The sequence below is a fragment of the Lactuca virosa genome, chromosome 7 (assembly GCF_052849685.1).
Source record: "Lactuca virosa cultivar CGN04683 chromosome 7, Lactuca_virosa_CGN04683_v6, whole genome shotgun sequence".
NCBI classification, from domain to species: Eukaryota; Viridiplantae; Streptophyta; class Magnoliopsida; order Asterales; family Asteraceae; genus Lactuca; species Lactuca virosa.
In genome coordinates, this window is record NC_136432.1 from 6,318,785 (window position 1) to 6,330,680 (window position 11,896).

An 11,896-nucleotide genomic window follows, 5' to 3' on the forward strand; every position below is an offset into this window, starting at 1 on the left:
CTAAAATGCCTAACGATGATCTTCATTCTCTCTCATTCAATTTCCCATGTAGCATTGGATCAACAACAAGTATTCCTATCCTTTTTCCTGAAGATTACGAAGTTTGGGCTCTTCATTTCGAAGATTATGAGTTGGGAATCGAAACACATGGATCTAGCATTTGGCATGCAATGACGGTTGAAACGTACAAGTATTCTGGTACCAGAGAAGAAATCAAAACTCAAGCTCAATATGATGCAATCATTGCTGAAGACATAGAAATTCCAAATGATGAGAAGGACAAGCTTATGTGTAATTTGAAGGCAATGAGAATCATTCGATTTGCTCTTCATCCTGACACATTCCGTCTTCTTAATTCACACGACACTACAAAGAAAATATGGGACAGACTGAAGGAATTGTACTCTGGTGATCACGACCTGGAACATTCTCTGCAAACGACACTTTTGTCAGAGTTTGGATCCTTTGTGCAGAAATTAGAAGAGAATCTAGATCAAATCGCCAATCGCTTTAATCACTTGTTGAGCAGAATGCTTAAATACAATCTCAAACGACAAGTTATTGAAGAAAAACTAGCATTCATGAACGGTCTCAGATCTGAATGGAAATCGATAGTTTCTACTGTTAAGCCTCATGAACAGTTCAAAAATTATTCTCTAGAAAAACTGGTGGGAATTCTGAAATTTCATGAAGATGAAGTCACAAAAGAAGCGAAGCTAGTCTCTAGTGTTGGATCATTGGCATTGGTAAGAAGACGTACGATTGGAATTATGGTGCAATGGATTGATAGAAATAAAACATGAAAGACATATTCAGAATTGTGATGATGACTGGTATGAATTGGAACAAGATGAGAGAGTCATAGGATCTAAGAAGATAAGAAGTCAAATTCGGAACTGTTCTCGTGGTAATGAACGATTTCGCAGTTGGATCGATTAACTCACAAATCGGAAAAAAAATTGCAATCAAAACAAGGAACTTATTTTGATTCTGTAATCGGAATTGATGTCGCAAGTCGTTGTTGTTGTTCGCTTTTATCTGATCAATTGGGGAAGACAACATAAGTTTTGCATCTTTTATCCATGTAGTTTCAGCAAAATGGTGGTTTCAGTCCTAATTCTGAAATGATTACGAATTCAAGGGTTGATGAAAAAATTGGATTTTTCGTGAACATATTTTTTCGTGAATAGTAAATATTGGATTCCAACAAGTCATGGTGGTTCGGAAGGTCGTGTTTCGCAATATGTCACATTTTTTGTCGACTATTTCAGATTTCAAGCTTCAAAGTTTATTCCATTTTGTCGAGGGGGGTGTATGATTGATTTATCCGATTCAATATCATTCTCATGACCATTTGAAGGTTTTATAATCTTGTTTTTTTATTATAAAATGGGGGAGAATTTGATATGATCATTCGAAATTGGATTGTGATTTATCAAATTGGAGATTTTTGATGAAACTTGTGGTAAGAGATATGAAAGTAGGTATATCATTTTTAGGTATTGATGAACTTTAGGACAGGGATCCCAAAGGTTCTACCAATGACCGCAGTGCTTTGATTGACTCTAACTTTTAGGGATTTCTCGATCAAGTGAAGTTACGAATCTTGAATTTGATTTGTTACATGATCTTTTTTGGTGACTTATATCATTAGCATATTTGAAGATCATTATGACTTGTATGGGGAGTTCTTCAAGATAAGAAATGATTTGGTTTCTTAATTCTGAAATGGGTTCTTATGGCGGGTTTGGATTTCTTGACAATCTTTGGGATTGCATTAGAAGATGAAGCTGAAAAATATTACTTCTAATCCATTGGGAGCTTGAAGGTGATTTTTTTACTTTGATGCTTGGTTTCGTATTTCTATATCCTAGAACCCGTTTTGAAGACTATTGAAGAATCAAGATTCGTGGATTACTTTGATATTCCTCGTCACAAGATCATTTCTTATTTGCTAGAGACTTATTTTGGAAGTTGAAGCCTTGTCATCCATTCCATACTTTGAGGGGGAGAATGTAAGGTTCAAAGTCTTCCATGGATGATGACAAGGAACCTGCTTTTATGACATGTGGGTTAATTAGCTAGACTTGTTTGTACACCTATAAATAGTCAAGTTGTATTCATTTAGTGGGTGTGACAAGATGTAGTCCTTGAATGAAATGAGATTTCTTAGCTTAGATTAGTTAGATTGCAATATTTCCTTTTTGGTGTAATTTCCTCATCATAGTTGAATAAAATATCTTGTTCGCCAAATACTTCTTCATGAGTGTGTTAGTTCTTACATTCCGCATCATCAAATCATCGTTATTATTTTCCCTACAAACTGTCCTGCAGCGATCTCGGCCCGAAATTCCCCGAGTCCCTCCTCCAGAACCTCCATAATCCCCTCGTTGATGGCACCACACATCACAGGAGTAACATCCAAGATACCGCGAGTGATCTTGGCCGCAATAAACTCGCGTAGCCTCTCATCAATCAGTTTTGTGCCCGAACCAGAACCTGAACTAGAACCTCATCCTTGAGTGATCACCACCATACTCAAACTGAAATACAAACATATAAATGATTAGAACAAAACTCGAGGGAACTTCCACTATACAGGCCTCCTTAGAATCTACAAGATCGTCGTTGTCTTGAGTACATATCATGTTTTCAGTAGTATGGGCCCAATACTACCTTCCACACCAATTTGTACTTTCCTCAAAAACCACCATGGATCCTCTTAGTCACCTCACTAAATCCATATACCAATCCTATGCTATAATGAATATAAATTCTACTATAGCATATCCTAGGCTCTCTTAGGAATTCTCAATTCAACCGCTTCCACAACACTAAGAATCTCAATCAACACCGTTGGTTGCCTTATACATGCAAGTTATACACGAAATGGGATCACATAAAATATCAAATAATGATTCTACCTTAAGTCCACAACCAAACAAGGAACAGTAAATGAGGCTAAATCGATCATTTTAGGGCCATATGATCCTAATTGTATACAACTTTCAAAGCATACACTTAGAAAATAACTAAGCCGATATTAATCCCAAGTAATACATAGCATTCAATTCTCCTAGGCTATAAGGCATCACACAAATCAGACAATTCTATCATACAATTCTTGAATGTATCCTTAGCCCTACACTAGCATGAAATTTATATATCAAGCATACTAATCATAACACATAGACATGGGTATATTTGGGAATCACTTACTTGAGCTCAACTGATTTCACGCATTGCACCCCTTTTTTACTTAGTAAAAAAAATCTTTTTATAAGTTAAAATTTTCTTTTCAAAAGATTATCATTTCCTCAATTTGAGTTCTGACACACCCGAGAGTGTGCCCGAATCCCTCAAACCAAGGCTCTCATACCAACTTGTAATAACCCAAAAACAGTGATAAAATTTTTCATTTTTTTAAAACCAATAGTTTCTTTCACCAAATATCTCCAAGACAATCACCAAATACAATATCAAAATATCAGAGTACAAATATCCAAAAAGTGCGGAAATCATGAGGGGAGGATAATGTGCCATCACGTCGGGCCCTTCCCCTTCGAACCGGAAGTACCTACAACCATAGAAATAAAATTGTAAGCACAAGGCTTAGTGAGTTCCCCAAAGAACCACATACCAAACGTACAACTGGTCCTAGCCCTGGGGTATATTCCAACCCAATACACAAATATGGGCCTAGCCCTGGGGCCCAACCCTAAGGTTTCTTCCAACCCATCATATACTCATGGGCCCAGCCCCGGGGTCTATTTCAACCCAGATCATAAAAACATGCAAGAGTCATATAACATCTAGCATTCTGCATAACAACATGGTGGGCCGGCACTGGTGCCTTCGACCCACAAGCATCATGAAAAGACTCACCTATAACTAAAGATTACTGAATCACACGCTCGAGATGCTGCTATCACGACTCCTCACACTAATCAAAGCCTAAAAACACCCCTAATTAATAATCAGGGTTTAACCCATAATTAATGGTCTAAACCATATTTATCTTACCAAGGGAAAAATGCCATTTTTCCCTTTCCAAGCATGACCCAAAATGCAAGGTCCAAAATCCCTAACAACCCAAGGCCTAAAAATGGCCCAAGTGGGTTTTTTGGTAGTACGAACAACGTACAACCTCTACTCGGAAGGGTTACGGGGCAGCAACCCAGTATGCCCAACGTACTCAGTGTTACACCCAACGTAACCTTCAGACGTCTAATTTCTCTATTAAGGTCTTAATACTTTAAGACTTAACGTCCAAACTTCAAATCTAAGTGTAATAATCGTCTAAAGTCATAAAGTTGTAACCTTTATACCTTTTCATGGAAAAAGGAAGCTCAAAACCAAAACCCTAACTTATATTACCATCTAAAACTCCATAACATTTTCATGGATGAAAAGCAAGGACCAAGCTTCCATTTTTATGACACTAAACACTCTAAAGTGCTTAAAATGATAACTCAAATGGTCTGTAGTAGACAATATTCATGTGTAACACCGGGTTTCGAATCGCTTCATTATTCGGGGCTACGGCCCTATCATCAGTTATCATAAAGCTTGGGATCTTGGGGAAGAAAGGATTTGGCCCTTTTGGATGAGGGTGTTAAAGTCTAAGTGATCCGAGTGTTCGTTGGTGTTTCGGAGCCCAAGGGCATAATCATGATTTTTTAACTCTGTCATTTATAAATTTTGGGTTTGGTTCGGGGAGTTTTAAAGATATGATGGATTGCTAGAAGTGTAAGGCTTCTTGTAACGCCCAGACTCTGGTACGTATTTATTTACAAACTATTCATGTTTTGAAAAGCTACTCGACGAGGTGCAAGCCCCAGACTCGTCGAGTAGAAGTTAGTATTGGACGCAGGATTCAGCCACCTACTCGACGAGTCAAGAGCTCTGGACTCGGCGAGTAGGCCTGACAGAGTGAAACCCTAATTTCGGGGTTTTGCAACCTATTTAAGCATCTTAATTCCCACCCCTTGGCCTCATTTACAGCCTCCTTGTCCCAAACCCTAATCCACGAAACCCTAGTTCCTTCCTTGAGTGTGTGAGCCATTTTGAGTGATCTTTGTGCACTTTTAAAGCTTGTGGAAGAAGAAGAAGATAGAAGGCTCAAGAGGGAAGAAGTAGATCCAGGAACTACACTCCATTTGCTACATTTTCTGGTAATCAAGTCTCTAACTTGATCATTCTTTTCTTAGATCTATTTACTTCCACTTTATGAGGGTTTTGGTCCAAGAACCTTGTCCTTTGGGATTTGGACGTCCCAAGTGACTTGTATCTCAGATTTGGGATCTAGGAAGGGTTACATGGCATAAAGGTGCAAACTTTATGACCATGGAAGCCCCATGCAAGCTTATAAGCATTTATATGGCCTTTTTAGCCCTAAAAGACCATGCATGGAAGGAAAGCTTGGAACTTTACGTGTCCAACTGATGTTCAAAGCCTAGATCTAGTATATTGTGCCTTGGTTTAGGGTGTTATTGTTGGATTAGGTGTCTAAGCCCATAACCATAATTGGTATGTACTTGACCCGAGAGTAGCATGGTCCATTTGGGTTGCATATCAGCAGGACAATTTGATAGGATGGACTTTTGAGAAGAGGTTATTTATGGTTTGTTAATATATTGTAAGTTCTAATATATTAATATGAAATCATATGATTTAATTAGTATTGATCAAGAATTAATTTGGAATTAATTTTGTGATCAAAAGAGACTAATTAAATATATGGGGATTGATTTGGTAAATCAATAATTCTTATAATGTGGTCCAATTGTTATTTAGGATGGGCTAAACCAATATGGTAGTCCATGGAGATTTAACCAATGGATCCTAGGTAATATGAAAGGTCATGGGCATTAGGGTTTACATGGTTGTAACCCTAATCATGCCACAATATATAAGAAGTCCCTAAGCATCCAAAATGGCACACTAGTGATTCTTGGAGTTGCATGAGCCGATTTTGAGCACAAGATATTCTCTCTCTCTCTCTCTCTCTCAAAAGTCATCCTTTGTCCAAAGGTGTGTTGTGATTCCATTTGAGGTGCAACACTTGGGGCACTAAGTTCTTAAAGGCCAAACACAAGAAGTTCTACAAGATACAACAAAGAGGTAGTTCTGTAACTCTCTTTTTATGTTGATTATGTCATTTGCATGCTAGTTGTTAGCTTAATGCTTTGGAAACAATATTGCATGTATAATTAGAGAAAACATAGATCCAAAGAATTTAGGGTTGTATGTGCACCATATGATGTTGTAGTATACCGAAACCCATCAGTGGTATCAGAGCCTAGGATTGTTTTCTATTATACTTGTTGTTTTATTGGTTTTCAAAGTGAAAAAATTGAATTTTCTGCCTTTTGTCGAGTGAACTCGCCGAGTCCACTGGGTGACTCACCGAGTCCCTTCATAAAATGGCCAACTCGACGAGTCCAGTTCATATACTCACCGAGTTGGTGCTCCAGTGGGCAGATTTTCGACTTTTGGCCAGAAATTGGATTAGGATCATTACCCCAAATGTTTTTTGAACCATGAAATGTGTTTTTTCGTATGGTAATGATCATGCTTGTCCAATTAAAATATAATTGTCATAATTTCAAGATTTGTATTAGTTTATATGATAGACTAATTTCTTGTAAATAGTTGATATGAATTATCTTGACTTATGAGTTTAATCTGGATCATAAGAAAACAATTATTTGATTATTGTGTTAATTGAAATATATGATCTAAATGCCTTTTATGAATTCCATAACTTGTTCTCAAGTTATGGAAAATGAAAAGTTTTTCATAAATGTTTTTTATGAAGTCCATAACTTGTCCTCAAGTTATGGAATTTTCAAAAGTCTCATTTGAAAAGTCATCTTAAATGGTTTTAAAGTCTTCCATAACTTGTCCTCAAGTTATGGAACTTGAAAAGTTTTTCATAAAAACCTCATTAAACTCACAAGTTAGAGAAATGAAAAGTTTTGACAAGTTTAAAACTTGCCCTCAAGTTTTGGAATTTGTAAAGTCTCACTTTTGAATACTTTAGTTCCAAACCCTAGAGTTTTAAAAGTTAAAATTCTACCCTTATACTTTATATTATTATAAGTTTAATAATTATATATATGTATCAGACAAGTCGGTCTTACCGTTAGTAGGCCTCATTCACGAAGTCAGTCTATAAGGGGGTATAAGGTTACTGTCTACAAAATGGCAGTTTAATGGGTGTCCACTCTCACCCACCGCTTCCTTGACTGGTGGAGGGTCGTTAGCCGAACGGATTTGAGAGACACTATTTCTCATTATAAGTATAATGATAATTATAAAGTAACTAAACTTTTATTAAATTCTCAATCTTAGTTACTTTAGGAAAAATGTGAATATGGTGCTATCTCATGAAATTGCACCTTGCACCTTGTTAAGTCGTTAGTGGAGCGTGTGTGGTTAACCGGCACACTAATCTGGGACTGACAGTGCGTGGTAAAGGGTAGCTTGATGTTAATCATAGATCAATGGAGCGTGTGTGGTTAACCGGCACATTGATTAGGTGGCTGTAACATTAAGTGTACCAAGCTAATTTGCATGGCTATTCACACCTTGTTTGTGATCCTCGACATCCCAGTCACAAACTGGAAGGGCACAATCGAGATTTAAACATGTCATTGAAAAATTCAATGAATCTCAAAGGATCTAGGAATTTCAATCCATTTAAAACTTAATAATCAATTTTCTTTTTCATGGTGGAAATTGGTAAATCGTCATTTACCTACCTTCAAATATTTTGCAATTGGATTACGGCATCCCTCTTCCGAATTGTAAAATAATTTGTTGGGACCTAGCCTTAATATTTCATTTGGGTGTTATATTAAGGACTTAAATCAACTAACTTGAATTTCTCCCTTGTAGATGTCAAGTTCAGACAACTATGGTCTTCCCAAATCTTTTGGAATAAGCTTTCCTCTTGAAGATGATGTTCCAAGGTTGGATCGTGGAAGTGGAAATCATACTTCACTTCCTCCACCTCCTCCAATTATTCTCCCTGACCCACAAGTTCGAAGACTTGAAAAGTTCAAGGTCACTCAATCCCTACTTGCAATGAAACATCAAAATGGAAGACATGTGTGTACTCATGTCTTGGAGATGAAGTCAGATATTGACAGGCTGAGAGTATTGGGTGTCGTTGTCTCAAGGAAGTTGGCTGTTGACTCGGTTCTTCAATCACTTCCCGAGTCATATAGTGAGTTCATTAAGGACTACTATGTGACAGACCACGACATGACCCTTATTGATCTTACTTATTTTCTTGTTGTTGTTGAATCAGCAATGATTTGGCGCACTGGAAAAGCAAATTTGATTGGAATATCTACTTCTCAAACTTCCATGGACATTGAAAATGGTAACATTGGAAGTCCAGAAAAAATTTCTCTTCCCAATGGAAAGGGATCGGCCATAGTCAACCCAGTTAAACAAATGGTAAAGAGAAAGGCTAAGTTTGTGATTGTCTCATGTGCCAATGCAAAAGAAGCCATTTGTTTCTACTGTCATTTGAAGGGACATTAGAAGCGAAGCTGCCCTGACTACCTGAAAGATCTGAAAGAAGGTAGAATCAAAAGGTTTGACTCTGCTTCAGGTAAATCTACTGTCTAACTCTATTAAGTTCCTAATTGTTGATTCTTAATACATGATGTGACAAGGTTGAATTTTGATATTTTGTAGGATCATGCAAAAAAAAGGAAGCTTAAAGGAAGAGTATGTTGAATCTGGTCACGAAGATGGATTTCAATCGCATGGTTCGATTATCGGATTTTTGAGCTGCTGCTTAAAGAGTTATGATAGATTGCTTAGAAATATGTAGTAACATAGTTTTCATTTGTAATTGCATTGTAAGGAAAAGTTTTACCGAATTTTTAAATAAAATTTTGTTTTTTTATTTTATTATATCTCCTTGCAATGGCATTTGTGAAAATTGATGTTTGTATGTTTCTATGTTAGCAATATGAATTTGATTCCTTCGTTTGTGGTAGTGTGGAGAATTTACCAAATAAGGAAAGATTCTCATCACCCAAGTTTCAGTTGGATAGAAACTTGGAATCATGCAACTTATATTGTGTGATGAATGAGAACCTTCATCTTTGGGAAATTAAGACTAATTCCTTGTTCACATGAATATGTGAGTCAAGTGAAGGACTAGGGGATCAGGTACACTGGGTGTGCGCTGGTCAGGTCCACCACAAAGAACGATAAGAATATTCGTCATAATTTACTAAAGTTTAGTAAATATGGTTATGCTTACAAGTTTAAGTATAATTCTGAATCATTGGAAAAATTCATTTGTATGGCAAAACGAATGAGAAGAATCAAATTAGGCAGAAAGATAAAAGGTTCTCCAATCTGAAAAGATGGGAGAGTAATTGAGTATCGGGTTTTATGATCATCTTAATGATTATGAAACCATGTCACAATTGATCCTCTAAGGATATATTAGTGAATTTGTATGGCTAAGAAGAGGAATCGTGAATTGTTGAAATGGTTAAATCTAGAAGATGAGTCATACTTCGTTCCAAGAACAAGTCTTAGAGTCGTACTCCAAGCTTGTGCCTTGAGTGACACTAAATTAAGAAGGTTTATGACACTCATCAAATGTAGAGTAACATGTTTCTAACTCTTGTATATTTGAAATTGGTAAGTTGTGATGTCTTGGTAAGGACAAAGACAAACTAAGACATATTGTGTGAAGTGTTTTTCTTGATAAGAAACCACACTAACTCTTGAATATTTGTTTGTCAAGTAATGTTCCTTAACAAAGTGAATCTTATATGTCAAGAGGTCAGTGAGAGTCTTAAAGATCTTGACAAGTTTCAAGAACTAATGAAGAATAAAACCTATTGTTTATCGCTATCACACGACTTGAGGTTTCTAACCTATCGTGTTGACATATTCTTGTTTTGGTGCCCATTCCAGTTAAAGTTGACTATGTATGTGAGTTCTATGAGTTCTCAATTGTTAGCATAACAACTTGGAAGCAATGGCAGGCCCTTGTGCTGCCAGGTGGCAAGAAATTAAGATTGAACAAGTTCGATCCATATGAGTTTGGATTTGTCACTAACCATGTCTTGTGATTATGGTTATGACAAATTCACATGGATAGGAACACATATACCATAAAATCTAAGTGTCATAAGGTTTCTCTCTAATTCATGAAAATGATTGTGAGGAAACGCTTTCACTAAGTATATTTTAAGGAGATAGCAATTGTGATATTTGCATTCTCAAATTCGATTATGATTACGGCATCCCTCTTCATAGTTCGAATTGTGAGAAATGGCAAAAGGGTCTAAACATTTGGAACTTATTGTCGTAAGTTCTGAATAGTTAAGACACACATGGAAGCTATCTAAGGAAAGGTGTATGATTTTGAGAAGCCTAGATAATGTCTTATCGAAGCATCTCGTATCAGAAATCTGAACTTTGGTAATGAAAGTCAATAAGTATTGATTTCTAGAAGTCCAGCTGAATTCTGAGTACATGTCAAAGCTAGTGGGAGCATAAGTGTTATGCTAATAAATATAATAATTATTATGCTAGTGGGAGCATAATTATTATGGTTAGTGTTGCAAGTTAGCAATGTTAATTATAGAAAACAAAGGTTTCAATTCACAAAGTTGCAGGGTTTGAAAAGTTGTTTTGCTATAATTAAGGGAGAGGAATTTATACTTCATTTCAATTCTAAAAGCTTAGATTGATTTTTAATCAAATTTAGTGAAGGACATATATGAATGTTATGTTGAAAAGATTCGACATAAGGAAATTCTATATGGAAATGTTGATTGCGTCCTCAAAATTCGATTATGATTATGACATCCCTCTTCATAATTCGAATTGTGAGAACATGGCAAATAGAAATATTATAGCAAAAGGCTGATCAAGTATCATGTCTTTATGTTAGACATTATGAATCGCATCCCATATGCTTCGAGTATAGGATCGATAGCATATGCTATAATATTCTCGTGTTCTATTTTTCCAAATGCCTAGGGCATTAAGAGGGAAAAAGGAATAGAACCGGATATGACTAAAGTGGTTAAACAACTCTTAAGGACAATCTAAGGTTCACCAAGGATTGGTTGATTGTAGTTGGAAGTATAAAAATGGATGGACCATATTGACATATTCTGAAAAGAGGCAACTCTTGTTCAGAAGTGATAGTCAAAATGGGAATATGGAAATGTTTCCATAAGTGGAAGTTATTCTTTAAATCTATAGAAAACTTAATGCAAGAAGGATGTTCAAAGGAATGTACTTTGAATTTGAGACTTCGTTTCTATGGAATTGCTCTCCATTGGAATACTTTGTAATGCATGTTGCCAAGTATCTGTGACTTTTGTGCATAGTCATTACAAGAGGATCATTGCATATAAGTTTAGAATCTAACATATTATAGTAAATGTCAAGAATTTGAAATTCTTACCCTTGCAATAAGATTTGGAATTGTGAAATGAGCATCATTGAAATGTTTTCCAAATGATCCATTTCACAAAGTCAGGACCATTAACAAACATAGTGTGCATGCTTGGAGCATGGCGTAGCTATTGTTTTAATTCAAGTATTAAGTTGATTATTCGAAACATTACACAATGAATAATGAGTAATCAATATGGCACTCAAAGGTTTTTGGGGCCATATAGGATTAGTATTATTCTTGTGTTTCACTTTGCATGTTTTGACTTCCCAAATAACTAGGTTATTCAAACCATCCACAGTCGATCATACTTTGGAAGTAGGTATTGAGGCAATATTGTCATGAATGGGTATGTAGTTTGTCTAGATGTTTTAGACATAGCTGCAGTGTTCATGAGTACTCCTGGAATAAGATTCGAGTATTGGATTCAACCCACGCTCA

At 36.2% G+C, this 11,896-nt stretch overlaps 1 protein-coding gene across 1 annotated transcript; it reads left to right on the plus strand.

The window, feature by feature from the left end:
- Positions 1-5: 5 nt before the first annotated feature.
- On the plus strand, positions 6-1,190 carry LOC145126354 (uncharacterized). Its single transcript, XM_079061737.1, has 2 exons — positions 6-746; positions 1,089-1,190. The coding sequence occupies exons 1-2, from the start codon at positions 6-8 to the stop codon at positions 1,188-1,190; spliced, it is 843 nt and encodes a 280-aa protein (XP_078917863.1).
- The last annotated feature ends 10,706 nt before the right edge of the window (positions 1,191-11,896 follow it).